This window comes from Centropristis striata, chromosome 8 (genome assembly GCF_030273125.1).
Source record: "Centropristis striata isolate RG_2023a ecotype Rhode Island chromosome 8, C.striata_1.0, whole genome shotgun sequence".
NCBI lineage: Eukaryota > Metazoa > Chordata > Actinopteri > Perciformes > Serranidae > Centropristis > Centropristis striata.
In genome coordinates, this window is record NC_081524.1 from 24243938 (window position 1) to 24269653 (window position 25716).

At 35.7% G+C, this 25716-nt stretch overlaps 1 protein-coding gene across 1 annotated transcript in view; it reads left to right on the forward strand.

Annotated features, from left to right (window-relative positions):
- Positions 1–661: 661 nt before the first annotated feature.
- Positions 662–25716, forward strand: part of LOC131976700 (NACHT, LRR and PYD domains-containing protein 1 homolog) — a 30115-nt gene continuing 5060 nt past the window's right edge. Inside the window, exons 1-11 of the mRNA XM_059339847.1 lie at positions 662–760; positions 880–1168; positions 1549–1592; positions 1673–1740; positions 1948–2162; positions 2292–2542; positions 2654–2782; positions 3107–3239; positions 3358–3387; positions 7405–7434; positions 7635–7664. Of these exons, the coding sequence (XP_059195830.1) occupies positions 1021–1168; positions 1549–1592; positions 1673–1740; positions 1948–2162; positions 2292–2542; positions 2654–2782; positions 3107–3239; positions 3358–3387; positions 7405–7434; positions 7635–7664 (1078 nt within the window). The 5' untranslated portion in view covers positions 662–760; positions 880–1020. The remainder of the gene's footprint in view (positions 761–879; positions 1169–1548; positions 1593–1672; positions 1741–1947; positions 2163–2291; positions 2543–2653; positions 2783–3106; positions 3240–3357; positions 3388–7404; positions 7435–7634; positions 7665–25716) is intronic.

Genomic DNA, 25716 nt, shown 5'->3' on the forward strand with positions numbered 1-25716 from the left:
AAAAAAAAAAAAATCAATAATTTCTTCATTATTTTCTTTTCTTTTAAAACAACTAGAACTTTTTGAGGAGGAACAATGTATCAGATATATTTTACAGTTTAATTCACACAAACTGTATAACACATGGATGTAGCCTCTGTGAAGTCACCCCTGGGTGTGTAAAATTTTGTCTGTCACCATCTTGGCAGTGCCTGACTCCTCCTAGCTCTTAGTGCAACAGGGGTGAGCTGTGTCACATCGATTGAAGACTGGTTTGTGAAAAACGCCACCTGACGGCACCGACCTGTCACTCAAAGCAGCCATGTCCTTTATTATGCGTAACGTTAAGCCGTTGTATCATCTAAACAGTTGATCTGTATAAAGATTAAATCCATTCATTGACTTATCACTGACATACTTTAATCTCTAAACTGAATTAATATCACCTTAATAATCGCCTCTTTGACACACTGAAATGTATCATTTGACACAATTAAAATATATATTTTAAAACAACTAGAATATTTGTAGCAGAACTTTTGCATTGGACTCATTTAGATTTAATGGGTGTTAATGATGGCAGGAATCAACCTCTCTCTCTCTCTGATTTTCTGATGTTTAAACAGATTTTTGCAATATTTTGCAATTAATCCTTCATAATAGATTTTATTCAAAAGGAGCTTAATCCGACTCATGTTGCTTATAGTCTGATTTTGAATCATTCAGTCACTGCCTGTTTTCTTTCTCCTCAGAGAAACATCAGTTTATACTGCTCCAGAAAGTGAGTAATGTGACCTCACACATACTTCACACAACACAGATTTCATTTAATTGTTATAGTTTATGCTGACAGTAAAGAGGTTTTACATAAATGCCCTTTGATTACTTTGAATCCATCAGGAAGTAACTATGATATCACTTAAAATGTAGATTTTGGAAACACTGGAGGATTTGAAGTCCGAGGACCTTAAGAAATTCAAGAGGCTCCTTCAGCACATTTATGAAATAAATAAAGAATACCCAAGAATCCCAAGGCACCGAATGGAGACAGCAGGGAGAGTTGGCCTAGCAGAGCTGATGGTGGAGACCTACGGCCAGCAGTCTGTGGAGGTGACCAGGGAGGTTTTAGAGAAGATTAACAGGAGAGATCTGGTGCAGAGGTTCTCTGAAATCAGCTTAGGATCTGGAGGTATGACAACCCCAACGTTATTATTCCAATATAAAGACTTTCATATGTTGTTACGGTATCGATAAGTTTTTAATTTCTCCATCTTTTGTTGAATCTGTTTTGTTGCCGTTCCAACAAAGGACAGGACTCCAACATCAACACCCATTACTTTACTTGTGTGTTGATGTTGGCTTCCATACTGTATTTTTATTGTATCATTTTTTTGTTTCCTGGCATCGTTACTCAAACAGCTACATGTAGCTACTCTGTACTCTGTGATAACTGAGTTGTTTGTGCATCATATGGCTCTCATATTATAGCAGCGCAATGTAGCATGTGGTGCTATAGCAGCAAAAGAAACATGACATCATTTAAAACAAATTCATATGTTTCTCCACAAGGGCCTTCAGGAAGCTTGGAGCTTGAGGGTTGTGGCAGCATGACGGTAATCTCTTACATTCATTAATTTGTTAATTTATGTGATGTTCTAAAACATTATTACGTAAAAATGGTTGTCCTCTGCAGCAGGTCTCCAGTGACTGGACTAAACTTGACCCTGAAGTGAAAAGTACAGACGAGACTCCAACTTACAGGTAAAAATAACGTCCTAAATACTTCGTTACAGCAAACTGGAACTATAGAAAACATTCAGCTTAGTTCTTGAGATTTGCAAATTTAAGTGTTAATGCCACGTTTTGCACCAAATAAAATCAAAACGGATACATTCTAAGTTTACATTTACTCTGTTCTGTCCCTTCATGTGAATATCTGCAAACTCTCTTTTTTCATTCATGTTTTAGCCTACAGTCTGAAGCAGGAAACTTTGAATGCAGCGTCTCTGGCTTGCGCTGGGTCTGTAAGGAAAAGGTCAGCTTGAAGTACCAGTTTTGCTCTTCGAAGTATCACATGGAGAAGATTGAAAGCATACAGTACATGCCTGCAGGTCCCCTTATGGACATCAAGGTCATTGCTGGGAAGTTAGATGTTGTGTTCCTGCCTCACTGGATCTGCATCGGTAAGTCAACATGAAGAAAAGAAAATGAAATTGAATTTTTTATTTCTAGTTGCATGTGTACAAAACCTGGTGTGGTCCTTCTACTAATTTTGTGTGCTGAAAAATAAAAATAAATGTATCATTTTACAGACGACAACCCTACAATATTAGACAAGTTTGCAGTCCTGCACATAGATGACTGTGGAGTTACTGTGGAAAAAGTGTCTGAGGTCACATCGTCCCATGTCAAGCTGTGTGAGCCAACTTTCTCTCTGAAAATGGTCCTGGTCAAACTTGGCTTTTCAGTGGAAATAAACTGCAGGGTGTTCGTACACAAGACCAACAGACCATTCCTCAAACTCCATGTTTACCTGATCCCACCTGACCCTGCTCTGAAAGAGGTTATTTCATATATTACTGTCACCAACACTGATCATAATCAGACACAGAATGGCCACACAAATAATTTGATGAATGAACAACACAGACAACTATTTTATTTTATTTTGAAGGAATTGGACAAGAAGAAAAACTCCTTTGGATATGAAGAAATCCCATTGCAACATCCAAAGAAGCCTCTGAAGATGAATGATTGGTTCATCCTTACAGCACATTTGGATGGCAAAGAAATGGCTTCTGATGTATGTTTAGAATTGAAATTTGAGGATTTAACTGTGATTCAGAAATTAGCGATATAATCTTCTTCCTCTAAAATAATAGCAACTATAATTGTGAGATCCTAAAATCGTCTGTGGCTACAGGCAATAAAAAATATATTAAAATCCATCTGAAATCATTATCCCCTTTTGAGCCTGAAATGTTTATTTTATTCTGGAGTATAAGTAACAATATTGCCACAATTTTCTTAAACTTATTTGAAACTTGAAGAAGAAAATTATTTTTTTGGCACACCCTCAGTCAGGGTCTAACTTCTTCCCCTCATTCATATTTGTATTTCTTTTCAGTCATTACAGCTCATATATGAAAGCATGGAGCCCAACTTCTACAAATTGTTTATTGAGAATCCAGACAAAGACCTTGTGCTCCTGCTGAAACGGAAAAATGAGCTTCCTGTATGGACTGAGAAAATTCTAAAAGGTAAATTTAATTTAATTTAATTAACTGATTATCCATCGCCGGTGAAGCAAATGTCTACTGTTGGATAAAGGCAGTAAATGAGCTACATTCATATTTTCTTGTCTCTTTTTTTTGACAGAAGAATACCAAAGCACAGGCCCTGTAAAAGGTAAGACATTTCAAATTATTTATTTTCAGCAGAAATCTTATTTCTTTTTTTAGAGTGTAAAAACTCAGTCTGCTCTGAGACAGACGCACAAAAAAAAATTTTTAAGCCATGCTTTTACAAATAGGGGTAAAAGGAGAGAAATATGATTAACTTAGGCAGAACAAGTCAATTTCACTTGCTATTTTAAGCAGACATTTTTTTACAAAATTAATTAAATAAAAAAATATTTGTTCAGTTGCTTAAACAAACAGAACTGTTAAAGTAAAGATCACTAAAGACTAAAATATATTATGTACTGATTATATTATATTTACTTACCCTTTAGAAGGCAATTGGTTGCTAGATTTTTCAAGATAAACTTTTCAGTGAGATGATCTGGATGATGAGGAAAACATTTTTCTGATTATTCTGAAACAACGTGAATGCAGCACATGAACCCTGTCTCCCAATGTTAACAAAAGTTTAATTCATGTACAGTAGTGTTCAAAATAATAGCAGTCCAATGTGACTAACCAGATTAATCCAGGTTTTTAGTATATTTTTTATTGCTACATGGCAAACAAGGTGCCAGTAGATACAGTAGATTCTCAGAAAACCAACAAGAACCAGCATTCGTGATATGCACGCTCTTAAGGCCGTGTAATTGGGCAATTAGTTGAAAGGGGTGTGTTCAAAAAAATAGCAGTGTCTGCCGTTGACTTTACAAACTCAAAACTATTTTGTACAAATTTTTCTAGGATTTAGCAATCCTGTGATTACTAAACTAATGTTTAGTTGTATGACCAGTTTTTTATAACTGCTTCACATCTGTGTGACATGGAGTCAACCAACTTGTGGCACCTTTCAGCTGTTATTCCACTCCAAGATTCTTTAACAACATTCACAATTCATTTACATTTCTTGGTTTTGCTTCAGAAACAGCATTTTTGATGTCACCCCACAAGTTCTCAATTGGATTAAGGTCCACTCCATAACATCAATGTTGTTGTTTTGGAACCAAGATTTTGCTAGTTTACTAGTGTGTTTGGGGTCATTGTCTTGTTGAAACACCCATTTCAAGGGCATGTCCTCTTCAGCATAAGGCAGCATGACCTCTTCAAGTGTTTTGACATATGCAAACTGATCCATGACCCCTGGTATGAGATAAATAGGCCCAACACCATAGTAGGAGAAACATGCCCATATCATGATGCTTGCACCACCATGCTTCACTGTCTTCACTGTGTACTGGGGCTTGAATTCAGAGTTTGGGGCTCGTCTCACAAACTGTCTGCGGCCCTTGGACCCAAAAAGAACAATTTTACTCTCATCAGTCCACAAAATGTTCCTCCATTTCTCTTTAGGCCAGTTGATGTGTTCTTTGAAAAAATTGTAACCTCTTCTGCACATGCCTTTCTTTTAACAGAGGGACTTTGCGGGGGATTCTTGTAAATAGATTAGCTTCACACAGACGTCTTCTAACTGTCACAGCACTTCCAGGTAACTCCAGACTGTCTTTGATCATCCTGGAGCTGATCACTGGCTGAGCTTGTGCCATTCTGGTTATTCTTCCATCCATTTTGATGGTTGTCTTCCGTTTTCTGCCACGTGTCTCTGGTTTTGCTCTCCATTTTAAAGGATTGGAGATCATTTTAGCTGAACAGCCTATCATTGTTTGCACCTCTTTATAAGTTTTCCCCTCTCCAATCAACTTTTTAATCAGAGTACGCTGTTCTTCTGAACAATGTCTTGAACGACCCAGTTATCTCAGGCTTTCAAAGAGAAATGCATGTTCAACAAGTGCTGGCTTCATCCTTAAATAGAGGCCACCTGATTCACACCTGTTTTTTCACAAAATTGATGACCTCACTGATTGAATGCCACACTGCTATTTTTTTGAACACACCCCTTTCAACTAATTGCCAAATTGCACAGCCTTAAGAGTGTGCATATCGCGAATGCTGGGTCTTGTTGGTTTTCTGAGAATCTACTGTATCTACTGGCACCTTGTTTGCCATGTAGCAATAAAAAATATACTAAAAACCTGGATTAATCTGGTTAGTCACATTGGACTGCTATTATTTTGAACACTTCTGTATATATCCTCCCCGGACATTAGTTTTTCGGTAATCCTGCTGTCAGACAGACAAACAAACTGAAACAAAAACATGCAAGGTTGTAACATTTACATTAGCATTTGAAAGCACCACATCTCTTCCTTAAAAAAAAGAGTAGGAAGAAAAAACGTTGCAGTCATCTTTTACGCGGTGAAGTTGGGTGTTTTCTCAGATCTGATCGGATAGAAGTAAAGGCGAGAATTGGCCCCCAAAACCATCAAAAAGGCTTTAAAAGACACGCTGTTAAAAGTCAAAATTTCTGAGTTTGAGAGTTTTCGCTCCGAGCTTGTGGACCGCAGAGAACCGCCTCAGGTCCTCCTCAGCAGCGTGGAAGGTAAAAGCCGCTTGGACGTCGTAGACGTGCTGGTTTCAACTTTCACCGAACCCAAAGTTGTCCCAGTGGTTGAGGAGTTATTGAATGAGATTAACTGCAACGAGTTGGCAGAGCAACTCTGTAAGTATTTTGTGTTGATGGTTTGATGACAACAGAGACGTGTCCAGTTACATAACACCGAGATCAGATTGAGTGTACACTTAAAGGCTTAAAGGCATTTTTTTACTTTCACTTTCGAGCAGAGCCTTTCCTGTAAATTGCATTTTTTTCCCCGTGTGTGTGTCTTATATTTTGTCCAACATAAGCTTAAACTTTGAACATATGAAAATGTGTGTTTAGGTGTGACTTGGGTATGTACAGTATAGTTTAAGTAATCTTATGGCCTAAACCTACGGCCTCCCAGTTTGCAAAACCAGTCACAGTAGGCCTGTTAATGTGTCTCACATGAATTCTGTTATTTTTTTAGATATTTTTTGGGCATTTTGTAGCTTTATTGACAGGAGAGATTTTGAGAGTGAAAGGGGGAGACAGAGGAGAAGACATACGGGAAAGGGCTCCGAGCCGGATTCGAACCCAGGCCGCCCGCTTACAAGGACTGGGCCTCTGTGGTATGCGCTCTACCAGGTGTGCCACCGGGAACGCCCCAAAGTCTGTTATTTAAATCTAATCTCATTCTAATTTTTTTTAACACAAGATAAATTTTATATTATACATATATTTTATATTTTACATAAAGATTTACACTTCTTGGAGCTGTCCTACAGAATGTTTGCATCAAAATTGCAATCTTAAAGGATAACCTAGGTTTGGTGATATCGTATATTGTTCTTATCATCAACAGTTCCCATAAAAAGTCTAAAAACAACTGACTTGGCCTTTTTAACACACACATTGTGTAGTCAAAGTCTAATATAGCTTATTCCCTTGTGCCACAGAGCTCCATTGTTGTTTTACATTTACATTACATTTACATTTAGTCATTTAGCAGACGCTTTCATCCAAAGCGACTTACAGGAAGAGTAAAAAGCAAACAATCAAGGTATAGTGCAATAAGAGCTATTAGTGCTAGTGACAATTCTTTGAGGAGTAGACTTATCATGTGGTCTAGGAGAGAGGATGCTCTCTGAAGAGCTGGGTCTTCAGGAGTTTTATTAGCTACTTAAAGTTTATATTAACTATTTTTCAGCTTAAAATAGTCTATAACAGATGCACTATGTAGTCCTGTTTCACTAAGGTTGGCTTTTTATTTTGTGACATTTAAAAAAAACGAAACTATACATTTTATTTACATCTCCAGTAGGAATAAATGGGCGTGTGGTTAAGTGCCACACATGTTGGTTTTGCTCTGTTGACATCGAGAAAATAATAGATCAGAATCATCAGAATAGCATCCAGTGAGGGAACTTTAAAAAAAATCTGTGTTAAAACCAGGAAGATGAAGTTGAGTGTATATATATTTAATGCAGCAAGACCATTTCAAGTCTGGACCTACTGTATATTCCCTCCCATAAAAAACAACAGTTTATTTGCTGTGTGTAAGGGAAAATATATGTATGCATGAACAATTTTTTTCTTCATTTTTTCCAGCTGCGGGACCCTCAGCTGGAGCAGCAGAAGGTGAGTGCACAGGCAGTGTGATGAAACTGAGTGTATATATATATATATATATATATATTAATTAAATGCAGCAAGAACATTTCAAGTCTGGACCTACTGTATATTCCCTCCATTTTTACCATAAAAAAAGCAGTTTGTTTGCTGTGTGTAAGGAAAAATATATGTATGCATGAACATTTTTTTTTCTTCATTTTTTCCAGCTGCGGGACCCTCAGCTGGAGCAGCAGAAGGTGAGTGCACAGGCAGTGTGATGTCTTTTCAGTAAATGCTTCTCACTCGGCTTGTCCAATTGTCCGAATCTGTGCATTAAAAATATAGCTAGAGCCAGGAGACGATTAGCTTAGCTCAGCATAAAGACTGAAGTAAAGGGAAACAGCAAGCCAATTAAGTTAAAACAATCTAGCGACCAGCATCTTTAAAGCTCGCAAATAAACATGTTATAACTTGTTTGTTCAAAGGTGCTTTACACAGCATTCAGAACATTATAATCTCTTTATTATAATAATTCATTACATTCGGGTCGCGGGGGCTGGAGCCGATCCCAGCTGACATTGGGCGAGAGGCGGGGTACACCCTGGAGAGGTCGCCAGACTATCGCAGGGCTGACATATAGAGACAGACAATCACACTCTCACTCTAAATTGCCCGTAGGTGTGAATGAGAGTTCACACCTACGGGCAATTTAGAGTCATCAATTAAACCTAAGTGCATGTTTTTGGATTGTGGGAGGACACAGGGAGAACATGCAAACGCACAGAAGAGCCACAGGCGGGAGGTGAACCGGCGACCCTCTAGTTGTGAGGCAAGAGTGCTAACCACTACACCACCGTGTAGCCCCCAGCCTACCAGTTAAATGTAATTTACACACATGTGCATGATGGTATTTAGTTGTGCACAAAGTGGCCCAGAGAGTAACATCACAGTCACACACATAGAACTTACACATCACACACATGCATGAGTGAATATTTCAAACAGGATGTTGGGTTCAGTGGTGGAAGGCTGCCGGTCATCGTGACCGTCCATCGGCCAACCCTATTTAAGATGTTTTTTATACCAGGGGGGGGACGGGCCTAACAACTTTTCATTTACACTCTATTTCTTCAGTTTTTGGGTTTTTTTATCATGAAGAATCTAATCTCAATTTTCCATGAAAGAAAAGTGTATGCTGACAGTAATGGTTCTTAGAAACAAAGAAAATCAGACTTGCAAGAAAAAAGGTTATTTGCAGATCAGACTTTTTAAAATTTGGAATTGGGAAAGAAAGTTGCATCTCTAGCTTGAAAATCTCCCGTGCTGCAGTCTTTATGCTAAGCTGAGCTAACTGTCTCCGAGCTTCATATTTTGCGTTAAATTGTATTAATCTTCTTTTCCTGTTTTTGGCCCAAAATGTCACACAAACAACTTAAAATATGATGGCTTTACACAATGGCATTTGGAGAATTCATGATTTCATGACTGTAAGATGTAGACTTGATTCTTTCAGATGTAGTTTTAATCCAAAACTATAAGTCCACTTTTTGAAAGTACATATATTTTTTCGAAACATCAAAGTACTTGATAGGTCACTATTCTTCTAAATCACTGTTGTGTGGGTCATGTTTGTGCTTTCAGTGTTTCCCCTAGAATTTTTTTCAGGCCCGGTGGTACCCACAGAAAAAAACGTAAACAGACGCGACGCGCGGGACAGCATATTGGTGCAGTCAGATGACGCAGCAAGAAGTCTACATTCAAATTTTTGTTCACTTAAGACCATATATTCAAGATCACAAGGAGACGATGACTTAATAAAGTGCATTTATTGCATCAACTAAAACTTATATATTTACACTAAAGCATTTCATCCACACAGTGTGCATGGTTCCCTGCTGCACTTGATTTTTCTTGGTTTGGAGAAAAATTTCACCAAGGCATCATGGTAGGCAAACTTTGCCGCAGGAGGACCATTTATTGATATCTTCATGCAAGCCCCCAAGTGCTCCCCCTGCAGCCTGTTCCTGAGGTCTGTTTTCACCTACCAAAAGTGCAGAATGTTTATTTAGTAAATTCTAAGATTTAAGGATCATTAGGGCCTCGGGGCAATCGCACTGAGCACTGGTCCCATACAGCAATAGCTGTAGGGACCAGTGCGGACGCAATTTCGTCCCGCTACTAGTCAACAAATTATATATCAAAACGTGCGGTTTGATCGGGATCGGTGTGCTATTACTTTTCTCTACGGAATACGAATTTTTCGCGACGTAAGTCGCGAAAAACTGCCCAAAATTTTGCATTGAAATGAATGGGACGGCCGAAAGAAAATGAGCAAAAAAGAACATTAATTGAAGATTTTCAGACGTCTACTTCTCCGGCATAATTTCACCTAGAGACTCCATTTAAACTTAAAACAGTAGACACAAGTCTTGTGTATTGGTGTATTATTTTGCGTTTCGATAGGTCATATAGTTTTTTATCAATCCCTGTTCATGATGACCATGATCATTTTTGGAGAAATTCTGAGATTATAATGGGTGTGTATTGCACGGAATGTTCGTGTCAGAGTGTGTGATGTCATCGCTCAGAGTGTAGAGGGAGAGGTAAAACTGTCAAAAAAATTATTTTAAAACTGCACTCCAGGCCGCAAATTCCACTCTACAGAAAAAATGTATACATAGAAACGTAGGAAAATTTGTCTTCTCACTCACAATCCTCTGGTAAAGCTGTCAGAGTTATAGTTTGGGCGTACGACGCAAAGATGCGCCACCAAAACCACCAACAGCCTCATTGGGTCCCATATTAAAAACGCAGGAAGAATTCGGAAAAAGTGAGATTTAACTGTTTTTTTAGATCGCTCTAACAAAGCTATTTTTTAATGTTTCTTAAAAAAATCATATGTAGACGTTCAGGAAGAACTCGGGACGCTCAAAGTGAAGTCGGATCAATGATAGGTATTATGGTTTTGCCAAAAATGCTTTCTGTTTGAGGCCAGAAATTCGAGTCTGTCCACCTCTGCTGTCACTCTTTCAGAACATTAACAGCTGCAGTTAATTCTGTTGATTGCTTTGATCGGATTGCCTTTGATCTTTGATGTGATTACAGTTACAGATACTCACACACACACACATGCACTAAAGTGCGCACACTCCTCACACATGCATACACATGCTTCATACACGCACACACAGGTAACTTTATGTGATTTTAATTACACACACACACGCACACACATATGGAGGACTAAACATGACTTAAGTATAAATAAATAAATCAATAAATGCATAAATAAATGTATTAATAAATGCATAAATAAATAAATAAATATGTAAATAAATGCATAAATAAATAAATAAATACGTAAATAAATGCATAAATAAATAAATAAATGCTGAAATAAATGAATAAATAAATAAATGCATGAATAAATGTATAAATAAATACAGGAATAAATAAATAAATGCGTAAATAAATGCATAAATAAATAAATGCAAAAATAAATGTATAAATGCTTTATATTTATTTCTACATTTCTACATTTATTTATTTCTACATTTCTACATTTATTTATTTCTGTATTTCTGTGTCCATATGTAAATGAGGTAGGAGGTCCTAACCTCAGTCAACAGCATGATTGGTTACAGGAGTGTGCTCGATTCGGGTCTACTAGTTCTGCCTTACTGACGGAGCTGATTCATGTACAGGAATGGCTGCTTCTCATGTCGTCTATTTCGCATCCCTGCATCCCTCACTTGCGCCGTTCACTTGCGTCTTAGTCCCGCCCACCGGGGATGCATGGAGAGACGCAAGTGAGGGAAGCGAGGAGAGGGGAAACAATTTAAGAGACATGAGACGTCCTTCCCTCCGAAGCGTCACGTGAAGCGACGTCCGTTTCTAATGACGGCGGCAGCAGATCACAGCTGGATCAGCTGTCAGTCGCTTTAACAGCTGGAGACATGCACTAATAATAATAATAATAATAATAATAATAAGTGTTTTCTCTGTTTAACAAACACCTGCACATGAATAACAACCTCCATTGTGTATTTATACTGTGAACTGTGTCCAGCTCAGGGGCACGGGAATGCCTTTAGGCCTATATAATTTATTAATTATTATTTGCTGCTGTATTAGGACAACTATTAGGGCCAAGTATGAAAAAAAAATACGGACCCGGGGGAGGGGGGTAATACTGGTCCATGCCTCACTGGGCCCGTCCGGTGCCACACACATACACACACAGACACACACACACACACACACACACACACACACACACACTTCAAAAAGATGAATAAAGATTCCATAAACCGGCTCCATGGCACGCGTAAAGACGCATCACATGAGGATGACCGTGAGGAATGAAGGCTGGGAACAATAAACCTGCTGCTGTGAAAAAAGTTTAGACGAACGTTACACACTGTAACTGTCAACAAGAAGCAGAGGAGGTCTGAAAGAGATCGCTCCGTGTGAACGCGAGGAGGAGGGAGCGTCAGTCGGATCACTCTGATAAAACACCTTAAACAGAGCGAGTGATGGAGAAGAAGAGACATCCCGCAGGTAGAAAAGAATGAAATGTGGTGATGTCATAACATCACCTCATGTTATGGTTCCTATTTATTTATTTTTATTTTTTTTCATATATTGCCCTAATACGCCGTCGTAGTAGACGATCCTGGTGATAAATTAATTATTTAATATCCCAGAACATGATTGTGTCCGCTGAACACCGGCCAATATTTTATTAGGTTAGATGGTTAAGGTAAAATGTAAATTATGTCACTCAGTAATGATCAGCCTCGCGTGGGACTGATGAAAATGACAAACAATGTAAAAGTGTTTCTTGCTGACGGACAGACTCTCATACTCTCTACTGTTTTGTTTTTTAACTTTAATATATATATATATATAATATCCATAATAAATCTGTACGGTGGAAAAAACAGATCACGAAAAGGAAAAAAAGGAAAAAGGAAAATAACTTCTAGAGCGATCTTTCTCTTAATTTATTATAAATGTAGAAATATGTTTGTGGTGTTTTTGTTGTTCAGAGTCACAATAAAACAGATTTTAATTACATGGTGAATCATATGAATAAAATATAAAACTTGTGGTGACACACTTTAGTTTAATCTGTGATCTGTCTTCACTCCGGTATCAAACTACAGCGATGTTGATGTATAACATCAGTCCGATCAGCTGCTGCTTCTATTCAACGAGTCAGGGGGCGGGGCCACCGCTAAAAGGGAGGAAGCCTTGGGATCGGGAATCGTTTGCTTTTGTCTGGCTCTCCGATTTGACCAATCATGCTGTTGACTGAGGTTAGGACCTCCTACCTCATTTACATATGGACACAGAAATACAGAAATAAATAAATGTAGAAATGTAGAAATAAAGAAATGTAGAAATGTAGAAATAAATATAAAGCATTTATACATTTATTTTTGCATTTATTTATTTATTAATTTATTTCAGCATTTATTTATGCATTTATTTACGTATTTATTTATTTATGCATTTATTTATACATTTATTTATGCATTTATTGATTTATTTATTTATACTTAAGTCATTTTTAGTCCTCCATACACACACACACACACACACACACGGGTAACTTTATGTGATTTTAATTACACCTTCACACACACACACACACACACACACACACACACACACATATTTTGAGGTTAAAGGGCATAGTTTGAAATCTCTGAAGAATCTCATCATAGTGTACACTGTTAGAAAAATTGCATGAGGAAACCTTGAAAATTGATAATCTGTCACCGACAGAAAAAATCTGTCACCAACAGAAAAAACCTCACCATTTTTCTGCGCATTCTTTGATGGGGAAATGAAGAGCTGGAGAACGTCCAAGTTTCTCAGTTTAACAAAAGTTTTATTACAATGCGTCAAAAAATGTGCACTTTACAGAGATCTCTGGGTTCAACCTTAACTCATGTCCCTGAATACAAACAGACGTGTTTCAGTTCGTGAAGTCTGAACCACGACTCCCTCCCTGGAACCCATTAAAATACTAACATTTGTTTACAAAACATGCTGGTCCATTTCTTCCAGGAAGTCCAGCCTTCTTGATCCGCTCATTCGCCAGTTTTAATGCATACAACGGCACGTCATGCCACCTGGTTGCTTGCTGCCGAAACCAGGCCTTGCCCTGACCTACTAACAAACTTGTTAGCACAAACATTTTTCCTTGTTATGACTTACAGAGATTCTCACACGGGATTTTCATTCGGCCTTCTGTGGTCTCCCCTCTCCAAACACACATACACACACACACACACTCACAAATGCACATACACACACAGCAAAAACTGTGCACCAATATATCTGGATGTCATTCTTTGTGATTTATAGAATCTTAATCAGTTTAAGCAAATTGAATATATGTAATTAAAGTAATCATAGTTTTCTACATCAATATTAACACACAAACACAATCAATGTATCAAATCATATTGTCTGACTTAATATAAATGCATAGAGATATTTATTACAGTCAAGGTTTGACCTTTGATAGTGACCTGCGTCACTCACAGAGAACAGAGACAGAAGCAGAAATAAAGCATAAAACCATTTACCAATACAGAAAATAATCAATTATTTTAACAACACACACCGGCAGTAGCCCCCGTGGCCCTTTCAAAATTTCCCCAGAGGAAATTTTCTAGTTTATATTGCTATTCTGTGTGTGTGTGTGTGTGTGTGTGTGTGTGAGAGCTGTGTGTACCCTGTTCATGGTGGAGAAATCTCGCTCACAGTTCACACTGCCCACAGGAACAGTGAGTGCAATGGCAGCAAGCTTGCTCAGGTAGGGATACAGCTGACCAAGCTCACCATAATGTGTGACGGTCCCCGTCTAGTGTTGAGGTGCTGATCATGTGACTGACAGTTGTTTCTCCCATGTGTCCCTGAAGGCACCATCAACAGATTGCAGATTGGGAGCACCTGGTTCAGGCGCTCCTTAAAGCATAAAAACCCAGAGTCAAGGCGGCTCTTTCTCTCTGGACTCTCTCTGGGCTGCATCCTGCCAGCAGCATTTTGTCTTTGTTTGGTTTCTGCTTTGTTTCCACTTTACAACATTTACACTTCATATTGTTCACACATCCACATTTACATTACTGATGTTACTGACTTACACACTTCATATTTGTACTTATTACCTCGCTTGTTTAATTTAATTTAATAAATTCATTTAATTTCTAGACATCCTTTGTGTCCTGTTCCGTGTTTGTCATGGCCTAGGAGCCGGGTTATGACAAATGTGACCGGAGTCAGCCACACTAGATTTGCCGGTAACGGTCAAGCAGCCTCCCAGTCCCTCCCCACCGCCGTCTGCCCCCCCTTCCTCTGTCTCACCTGTAACTGGCGTGTCTTCTAATGCAGTGTTTCCCAACCTCTTTTGTGCCACGGCACATATTTTACATTAGAAAAATCACACGGCACACCACCAAACAAAAATGTCAAAAAGACAGTAAAAAACACCCTAAATATGTTTAGAACCAGGGGCGAGTCTAGGGTCAGAGCTTTAGGGGTGCTGAGCACCCATTGAGCCCCGCTGCCACCAGCCACCCTCAATCAACAGTCATTAGAATTGATTAGATTTAACTTTATTGTCACTGAACAAAGTAACAGCTACTTGGACAACAAAATGCAAAACATAGGCCATCTTTCTCTCTTTCCCTTGGCACTGACAATCATACACAAATATATTGTAGCAGACCATTTCCTACATTTTTAGTTATTTTGTGTCTTTTTTGGTCATTTTGTGTCTTTTTTGTAATTTTGTGTCTTTTTGGTCATTTTGTGTCCTTTTTAGTTATTTTGTGTCTTTTTTTGTCATTTTGTGTCTTTCTTGGTCATTTTGTGTCTTTTTTTCTGTCATTTTGTGTCTTTTTTAAGCAATATAGGTTTTTTTAGTCATTTTGTCTTTTTTTAGTAATTGTGTGTCTTTTTTCTGTCATTTTGTGTCTTTTTTAAGTAATTTAGGTTTTTTTCTGTCATTTTGTGTCTTTTAATTATTTTGTGTCTTTTTGGTCATTTTGTGTCCTTTTTAGTTATTTTGTGTCTTTTTGGTAATTTTGTGTCCTTTTTAGTTATTTTTTGTCTTTTTTCAGTCATTTTGTGTCTTTTTTAGTAATTTTGTGTCTTTTTTCTGTCATTTTGTGTCTTCTTTAAGTAATTTAGTTTTTTTCATCATTTTGTCTATTTTTAGTAAATTTGTGTCTTTTTTCTGTCATTTTGTGTCATTTTTAAGCAATTTTTTCTGTCATTGTGTGTCTTTTTTAGTTATTTTGTGTCTTTTTCTGTCATTTTGTGTCCTTTTTAGTTATTTTGTGTCTTTTTTAGTAATTGTGTGTCTTTTTTGTAATTTTGTGTCTTTTTTTGTAATTTTGTGTCTTTTTTCTGTCATTTTGTGTCTTTTTTGTAATTTTGTGTCTTTTTGATCATTTTGTGTCCTTTTTAGTTCTTTTGTGTCTTTTTTGTCATTTTGTGTCTTTGTTGGTCATTTTGTGTCTTTTTTCTGTCATTTTGTGTCTTTTTTAAGTAATTTAGGTTTTTTTGGTCATTTTGTCTTTTTTTAGTAATTGTGTGTCTTTTTTCTGTCATTTTGTGTCTTTTTTAAGTAATTTAGGTTTTTTTCTGTCATTTTGTGTCTTTTAGTGTTATTTTGTGTGTTTTTGGTCATTTTGTGTCCTTTTTAGTTATTTTGTGTCCTTTTTAGTAATTTTGTCTTTTTTTCTGTCATTTTGTGTCTTTTTTAAGTAATTTAGTTTTTTTTCATCATTTTGTGTCCTTTTTAGTAATTTTGTGTCTTTTTTTTCTGTCATTTTGTGTCTTTTTTAAGTAATTTAGTTTTTTTCATCATTTTGTCTATTTTTAGTAATTTTGTGTCTTTTTGAAGCAATTTTTTCTGTCATTTTATGTCTTTTTAATTATTTTGTGTCTTTTCCTGTCATTTTATGTCTTTTTTAGTAATTGTGTGTCTTTTTTCTGCCATTTTGTGTCTTTTTTTTTAAGTAATTTAGTTTTTTTGTCATTTTGTGTCTTTTTTTGTCATTTTGTGTCCTTTTTTCTGTCATTTTGTGTCGTTTTTGTAATTTTGTGTCTTTTTGGTCATTTTGTGTCCTTTTTAGTTCTGTTGTGTCTTTTTTGTCATTTTGTGTCTTTCTTGGTCATTTTCTGTCTTTTTTGGTCATTTTCTGTCTTTTTTCTGTCATTTTGTGTCTTTTTTAAGTAATTTAGGTTTTTTTTGGTCATTTTGTCTTTTTTTAGTAATTGTGTGTCTTTTTTCTGTCATTTTGTGTCTTTTTTAAGTAATTTAGGTTTTTTTCTGTCATTTTGTGTCTTTTAGTTATTTTGTGTCTTTTTGGTCATTTTGTGCCCTTTTTAGTTATTTTGTGTCTTTTTGGTAATTTTGTGTCCTTTTTAGTAATTTTGTGTTTTTTTTTCTGTCATTTTGTGTGTTTTTTAAGTAATTTAGTTTTTTTTTTATCATTTTGTCTATTTTTAGTAATTTTGTGTCTTTTTTCTGTCATTTTGTGTCTTTTTGAAGCAATTTTTTCTGTCATTTTGTGTCTTTTTTAGTTATTTTGTGTCTTTTCCTGTCATTTTGTGTCCTTTTTAGTTCTTTTGTCTTTTTTAGTAATTGTGTGTCTTTTTTCTGCCATTTTGTGTCTTTTTTTTAAAGTAATTTAGTTTTTTTGTCATTTTGTGTCTTTTTTGTCATTTTGTGTCTTTTTTTTCTGTCATTTTGTGTCGTTTTTGTAATTTTGTGTCTTTTTGGTCATTTTGTGTCCTTTTTAGTTATGTTGTGTCTTTTTTGTCATTTTGTGTCTTTCTTGGTCATTTTGTGTCTTTTTTGGTCATTTTGTGTCTTTTTCTGTCATTTTGTGTCTTTTTTAAGTAATTTAGGTTTTTTTGGTCATTTTGTCTTTTTTTAGTAATTGTGTGTCTTTTTCTGTCATTTTGTGTCTTTTTTAAGTAATTTAGGTTTTTTTCTGTCATTTTGTGTCTTTTAGTTATTTTGTGTCTTTTTGGTCATTTTGTGCCCTTTTTAGTTATTTTGTGTCTTTTTTGGTCAATTTGTGTCTTGTTTAGTAATTGTGTGTCTTTTTTCTGTCATTTTGTGTCTTTTTTCTGTCATTTTGTGTCTTTTTTAAGTAATTTAGGTTTTTTTGTCATTTTGTCTTTCTTTAGTAATTGTGTGTCTTTTTTCTGTCATTTTGTGTCTTTTTTAAGTAATTTAGTTTTTTTTTCTGTCATTTTGTGTCTTTTAGTTATTTTGTGTCTTTTTGGTCATTTTGTGGTCTTTTTGGTCATTTTGTGCCCTTTTTAGTTATTTTGTGTCTTTTTTGGTAATTTTGTGTATTTAGTTATTTTGTGTCTTTTTTTCAGTCATTTTGTGTCTTTTTTAGTCATTTTGTGTCTTTTTTCTGTCATTTTGTGTCTTTTTTAAGTAATTTAGTTTTTTTTCATAATTTTGTCTATTTTTTAGTAATTTTGTGTCTTTTTTCTGTCATTTTGTGTCTTTTTTAGTTATTTTGTGTCTTTTTCTGTCATTTTGTGTCTTTTTTAGTCATTTTGTGTCTCTTTTTGGTCATTTTGTGTCTCTTTTTGGTCATTTTGTGTCCTTTTTAGTTATTTTGTCTTTTTTGGTCAATTTGTGTCTTGTTTAGTAATTGTGTGTCTTTTTTCTGTCATTTTGTGTCTTTTTTCTGTCATTTTGTGTCTTTTTTAAGTAATTTAGTTTTTTTCTGTCATTTTGTGTCTTTTTTAAATAATTTAGTTTTTTTGGTCATTTTGTCTTTTTTTTTAGTAATTTTGTGTCTTTTTTCTGTCATTTTGTGTCTTTTTTAAGTAATTTTGTTTTTTTCTGTCATTTTGTATCTTTTTTAGTTATTTTGTGTCTTTTTTTGGTCATTTTGTTTCTTTTTTCTGTCATTTTGTGTCTTTTTTAAGTAATTTTGTTTTTTTCTGTCATTTTGTATCTTTTTTAGTTATTTTGTGTCTTTTTTTGGTCATTTTGTGTCCCTTTTAGTCATTTTGTTTCTTTTTTCTGTCATTTTGTGTCTTTTTTAAGTAATTTAGGTTTTTTTGGTCATTTTCTGTCTTTTTTTTTTTACATTTTGTCTTTTTTCTGTCATTTTGTGTCTTTTTTAAGCATTTTTTTCTGTCATTTTGTGTCTTTTTTAGTCATTTTGTGTCTCTTTTTGGTCATTTTGTGTCTCTTTTTGGTCATTTTGTGTCTCTTTTTGGTTATTTTGTCTTTTTTGGTCAATTTGTGTCTTGTTTAGTAATTGTGTGTCTTTTTTCTGTCATTTTGTGTCTTTTTTCTGTCATTTTGTGTCTTTTTTAAGTAATTTAGGTTTTTTTGTCATTTTGTCTTTCTTTAGTAATTGTGTGTCTTTTTTCTGTCATTTTGTGTCTTTTTTAAGTAATTTAGTTTTTTTTTCTGTCATTTTGTGTCTTTTAGTTATTTTGTGTCTTTTTGGTCATTTTGTGCCCTTTTTAGTTATTTTGTGTCTTTTTTGGTAATTTTGTGTATTTAGTTATTTTGTCTTTTTTTCAGTCATTTTGTGTCTTTTTTAGTCATTTTGTGTCTTTTTTCTGTCATTTTGTGTCTTTTTTAAGTAATTTAGTTTTTTTTCATAATTTTGTCTATTTTTTAGTAATTTTGTGTCTTTTTTCTGTCATTTTGTGTCTTTTTTAGTTATTTTGTGTCTTTTTCTGTCATTTTGTGTCCTTTTTGGTTATTTTGTGTCTTTTTTAGTAATTGTGTGTCTTTTCTGTCATTTTGTGTCTTTTTTTCAAGTAATTTAGTTTTTTTGTCATTTTGTGTCTTTTTCTGTCATTTTGTGTCTTTAAGTAATTTAGTTTTTTTCTGTCATTTTGTGTCTTTTTTAAATAATTTAGTTTTTTTGGTCATTTTGTCTTTTTTTTAGTAATTTTGTGTCTTTTTTCTGTCATTTTGTGTCTTTTTTAAGTAATTTTGTTTTTTTCTGTCATTTTGTGTCTTTTTTAAGTAATTTTGTTTTTTTCTGTCATTTTGTATCTTTTTTAGTTATTTTGTGTCTTTTTTTGGTCATTTTGTGTCCCTTTTAGTCATTTTGTTTCTTTTTTCTGTCATTTTGTGTCTTTTTTAAGTAATTTAGGTTTTTTTGGTCATTTTCTGTCTTTTTTTTTTTACATTTTGTCTTTTTTCTGTCATTTTGTGTCTTTTTTAAGCATTTTTTTCTGTCATTTTGTGTCTTTTTTAGTCATTTTGTGTCTCTTTTTGGTCATTTTGTGTCTCTTTTTGGTCATTTTGTGTCCTTTTTAGTTATTTTGTCTTTTTTGGTCAATTTGTGTCTTGTTTAGTAATTGTTTGTCTTTTTTCTGTCATTTTGTGTCTTTTTTAAGTAATTTAGGTTTTTTTGGTCATTTTGTCTTTTTTTAGTAATTGTGTGTCTTTTTTCTGTCATTTTGTGTCTTTTTTAAGTAATTTAGGTTTTTTTCTGTCATTTTGTGTCTTTTAGTTATTTTGTGTGTTTTTGGTCATTTTGTGTCCTTTTTAGTTATTTTGTGTCCTTTTTAGTAATTTTGTGTCTTTTTTTCTGTCATTTTGTGTCTTTTTTAAGTAATTTAGTTTTTTTCATCATTTTGTCTATTTTTAGTAATTTTGTGTCTTTTTGAAGCAATTTTTTCTGTCATTTTATGTCTTTTTAATTATTTTGTGTCTTTTCCTGTCATTTTGTGTCCTTTTTAGTTATTTTGTGTCTTTTTTAGTAATTGTGTGTCTTTTTTCTGCCATTTTGTGTCTTTTTTTTTAAGTAATTTAGTTTTTTTTGTCATTTTGTGTCTTTTTTTGTCATTTTGTGTCCTTTTTTCTGTCATTTTGTGTCGTTTTTGTAATTTTGTGTCTTTTTGGTCATTTTGTGTCCTTTTTAGTTCTGTTGTGTCTTTTTTGTCATTTTGTGTCTTTCTTGGTCATTTTCTGTCTTTTTTGGTCATTTTCTGTCTTTTTTCTGTCATTTTGTGTCTTTTTTAAGTAATTTAGGTTTTTTTTGGTCATTTTGTCTTTTTTTAGTAATTGTGTGTCTTTTTTCTGTCATTTTGTGTCTTTTTTAAGTAATTTAGGTTTTTTTCTGTCATTTTGTGTCTTTTAGTTATTTTGTGTCTTTTTGGTCATTTTGTGCCCTTTTTAGTTATTTTGTGTCTTTTTTGGTAATTTTGTGTCCTTTTTAGTAATTTTGTGTTTTTTTTTCTGTCATTTTGTGTCTTTTTTAAGTAATTTAGTTTTTTTTTATCATTTTGTCTATTTTTAGTAATTTTGTGTCTTTTTTCTGTCATTTTGTGTCTTTTTGAAGCAATTTTTTCTGTCATTTTGTGTCTTTTTTAGTTATTTTGTGTCTTTTCCTGTCATTTTGTGTCCTTTTTAGTTCTTTTGTCTTTTTTAGTAATTGTGTGTCTTTTTTCTGCCATTTTGTGTCTTTTTTTTAAAGTAATTTAGTTTTTTTGTCATTTTGTGTCTTTTTTGTCATTTTGTGTCTTTTTTTCTGTCATTTTGTGTCGTTTTTGTAATTTTGTGTCTTTTTGGTCATTTTGTGTCCTTTTTAGTTATGTTGTGTCTTTTTTGTCATTTTGTGTCTTTCTTGGTCATTTTGTGTCTTTTTTGGTCATTTTGTGTCTTTTTCTGTCATTTTGTGTCTTTTTTAAGTAATTTAGGTTTTTTTGGTCATTTTGTCTTTTTTTAGTAATTGTGTGTCTTTTTCTGTCATTTTGTGTCTTTTTTAAGTAATTTAGGTTTTTTTCTGTCATTTTGTGTCTTTTAGTTATTTTGTGTCTTTTTGGTCATTTTGTGTCTTTTTTGGTCATTTTGTGTCCTTTTTAGTTATTTTGTCTTTTTTGGTCAATTTGTGTCTTGTTTAGTAATTGTGTGTCTTTTTTCTGTCATTTTGTGTCTTTTTTCTGTCATTTTGTGTCTTTTTTAAGTAATTTAGGTTTTTTTGTCATTTTGTCTTTCTTTAGTAATTGTGTGTCTTTTTTCTGTCATTTTGTGTCTTTTTTAAGTAATTTAGTTTTTTTTTCTGTCATTTTGTGTCTTTTAGTTATTTTGTGTCTTTTTGGTCATTTTGTGCCCTTTTTAGTTATTTTGTGTCTTTTTTGGTAATTTTGTGTATTTAGTTATTTTGTGTCTTTTTTTCAGTCATTTTGTGTCTTTTTTAGTCATTTTGTGTCTTTTTTCTGTCATTTTGTGTCTTTTTTAAGTAATTTAGTTTTTTTTCATAATTTTGTCTATTTTTTAGTAATTTTGTGTCTTTTTTCTGTCATTTTGTGTCTTTTTTAGTTATTTTGTGTCTTTTTCTGTCATTTTGTGTCCTTTTTGGTTATTTTGTGTCTTTTTTAGTAATTGTGTGTCTTTTCTGTCATTTTGTGTCTTTTTTTCAAGTAATTTAGTTTTTTTGTCATTTTGTGTCTTTTTCTGTCATTTTGTGTCTTTTTTAAGTAATTTAGTTTTTTTGGTCATTTTGTCTTTTTTTTAGTAATTTTGTGTCTTTTTTTCTGTCATTTTGTGTCTTTTTTAAGTAATTTTGTTTTTTTCTGTCATTTTGTATCTTTTTTAGTTATTTTGTGTCTTTTTTTGGTCATTTTGTGTCCCTTTTAGTCATTTTGTTTCTTTTTTCTGTCATTTTGTGTCTTTTTTAAGTAATTTAGGTTTTTTTGGTCATTTTCTGTCTTTTTTTTTTTACATTTTGTCTTTTTTCTGTCATTTTGTGTCTTTTTTAAGCATTTTTTTCTGTCATTTTGTGTCTTTTTTAGTCATTTTGTGTCTCTTTTTGGTCATTTTGTGTCTCTTTTTGGTCATTTTGTGTCCTTTTTAGTTATTTTGTCTTTTTTGGTCAATTTGTGTCTTGTTTAGTAATTGTTTGTCTTTTTTCTGTCATTTTGTGTCTTTTTTCTGTCATTTTGTGTCTTTTTTCTGTCATTTTGTGTCTTTTTTAAAGTAATTTAGTTTTTTTTCTGTCATTTCTTTTTTTAGTAATTTTGTGTCTTTTTTTGGTCATTTTGATACTGCCTCCTAGCCTGGCTAACACCAGACTATTCTCAAATGAGGTCTAGTCTGGCAACGAGCAATGTATTTCTCCGTAGAGGAGGTGTGGTTTACGATCCTCCAGAGCCGTTTATTGGGCGCTTAGAATGTCTATCAAAAGCGTCTGTAGGTAGCTCTTAGCCAATCAGATCAGTTATACCAGATGACGTAGTAGAGCAACAGAAATGGATGTTTGTTGTGTGTGTGTCTGTGAGAGAGTGTTGCTTGCTGCTTTGCTTCTCCAGTTCTCGCTTTCTGCAAGATTATTTATTTTCACGCTTTATTCCCCCTCATGTCATTCAGCCACACACATCCACTGATTTTATGGGCAATAAACAAGCTGCTGTGGGTCTTTCGGCGGCTCCGCTGTCCCCCGGCAGGTAGCGAGATCACCAGCGGTGACCGGCGGTCTCGCCGGTGCGGCGCTAATCACCGGCGATACCGGTGATCTCGCTACGAGCCGGGGGACAGCGGAGCCGCCGAGAGACCTTTCGCCTTTCAACTTTCGCTCTAAACTATTTAAAACACCATCTACAGCTAAAGAGAGTTTCGCGTCTGCAGCAGCCATGTTGGATCCGGAAAACTACAAGCTTCCAAGTGCAGAGTAGTACGCGTCATCGTCTTGCCGTCCCTCCCCGCTCTGTGATTGGATCCCTAAAACAGGGCTAAGAATGCTTCCTGGTTTCCAGACCCTGTTGCAGTTCGAAATTAAATTTAAGCGCGCAAGGCAGTCTGGGTATACCCAGGCTAACTGCCTCCAGCGGCACCCAGGTAATTTGAGTTTGAGACCCCTGCTCTAAAGTAACGATAAACTTTAACAACAGAGACACAAGTACACACTTCACAGGTACGCAGTTAATTTGTCGAACTCCTCCTTTTGTTTAATAAACGGACCACTCCAGTTTGACTCATAGACTGTATATAAGGTTTGACTGTAGCTGCGCTAATGGCGCTAACGAAGCTAACCGAACTAACCGGAAAACGGTGCCTGGACTCCAGTACTCGCCGATATGGTATCGGAATCGGAACAACTCCAGGTAAAAGGAAAGTATGAGACAGAGCTTTGGAGCAACTTACTTAGTTGATTCACAACACTACAACTAAAGAATTCTCACTCTGCGTGTGTTTCTCGCTGGATGCCGGCTGGCCAGCGGAGCGGTGCAGCCAGGAGAGGGAGCGGGTGAGAGGAGGATGATACCATTTGCGAAGCGGGGGTGTTTTCATTTTCATCCTTTACATATATATTTAAACCGCAAACTACGGAGTTTGTTTTGGACATCATTTAAGTTTTTCAAAGTCAAACAAAATTTTTAGAATAACAACATTTCTTACTCCAAGTTTTAGGGGTGCTGAGCTCATTTTTAGGGGTGCTGAAGCACCCCTAAAAATGGGCTAGCCTCGCCCATGTTTAGAACTACATTTGTCATCTGTCACAATTCCAACCCTCCTCCTTTATCTTGCCTAGGAACTGGCAAAAGTGACCCAAAACAGACTACCAGTGGCAACTTTGCATGCACGATTAATTTGCAAATCCCACTCCGTAACGGATGCAGATCCGTTGGCGGAGCCGTTACGCGCTCATTATAATCAATGTGTGAGATTCCACCGGCTCCAGATCCGCTGCGTAGTGAGTCCGACGTCGCACTGCCATCCGTCAGCCCTCGCGACACTTGCACAGACACTTCGTGCACAGACACAAAATAAAACATCCGGTATATTTTCAAAATAAAGTACCTCAGGTTAACGGCGGATCATATTTCACAACCTTAAGACGTCATGATGGGCAGGGACAGACTTGAAGTCAACAGGTTAGAGGTTTTCACTCGTCTTTTCACCCCACTGACACCGCTCACTCCGGTGCTTGTTGTAAACAAACAGAGATCGCTAAGGCTGCGTTCAGACTGCAGGCGAATCTGATTCAAATCAGATTCCTACTCAATCCGATTTTTAGGGCTGACTGTCCACACTATTTTTAGCAAGTGTCCAAATCGGATATGGCTCTGTTCAGACTGGGCCACATTATTGACTGATCTGACAGGTTGCTATAGTAACGGCGTCAGAGTGTCTGATGTCGTAACGGCGTCAGACGTCATATAATTGCGACAGCGACAAGAACAACAACAACAAACACGATGGAGGCAGGTCACCTCAGTATATTGGCCTTGTCACTGTCCAGTAGAGGTGCAGAACATCTCAGACGCACCAGGGGAGAAACCGGGCAGATGGACGCCCCCATCGGGCCCGTATGAGTCGTACGCGGCTACGCGTGGAGTGACGTCACGGACAGTCAAAACCGATCTGTGTTTGGAGCGGTTCAGACTGAGACGCATCTGTCCAAATGCGATCTGAAACTACCTCCCGAAGGTGGTTTCGATCCGGTTTGCAAAAATCGGATTTCATGTGATTTGTGACTGTTCAGACTTCAAAAGAGGCCATCCAGTTCCAATCTGGATGGGCTAAAAATCGAATTTTGGCTGGCAGTCTGAACGCGGCCTAAGTGAACACCTCCTGCAGCAGCAGCACATACACACTGTACTGCTACAAAGCTAACTGTAGCTAACTGCCGCTCGTTAGCGCTCGTTAAGACGGAGTCGCTGGATTTGTCTCCAGTCATTAATGAGGAGATGTTGATTCTCTTCCGGTTATATCACTTGATTACGATTGAATTTGCGAGATTCGCTGATACACTGCTCTCTGTTGGAAGAGCATTTAATTGTTCTGCCTCTCACTTCACGCAGCTCACTTAGAGTACCAATCATGTGAAATTGTGCCGCGGAACAGCGGTTGGGAATCAGTGTTCTAATGTGTGTGGCTCCAGAGTTTGACAGAAAAATCTTTTAATATTAAGTTGTCCTTCGCCCGCGATATTTCTCTTCTTTTTCGGCGGCGCCATGGTTACTTTAATGTAACGGAATGCTAGCTATGTTGAGTGTAGCAAAATAACTGTTAGTTTACCATCCCGTAATATGCTCGCGCCTCGCGCTCTCAGCAGTGTTACTAGGCAACCAGATGGCTGTGTAGCAAACAAAGCAGGTCGCGCTCTGGTCGCGCTGCAGAACAACAGCGCTACACAGAGGCTCCCAAACGGAAATGATTATTGATTTCTGAATGACTGGATACATCGTTTATTTTTGGCATATATTTTTTTCCCTAGGCCTGGCGGGGGTGCTTGTTGACCTGGTGGCCCGCCAGGCCTGTACAATGGTAGGGGAAAC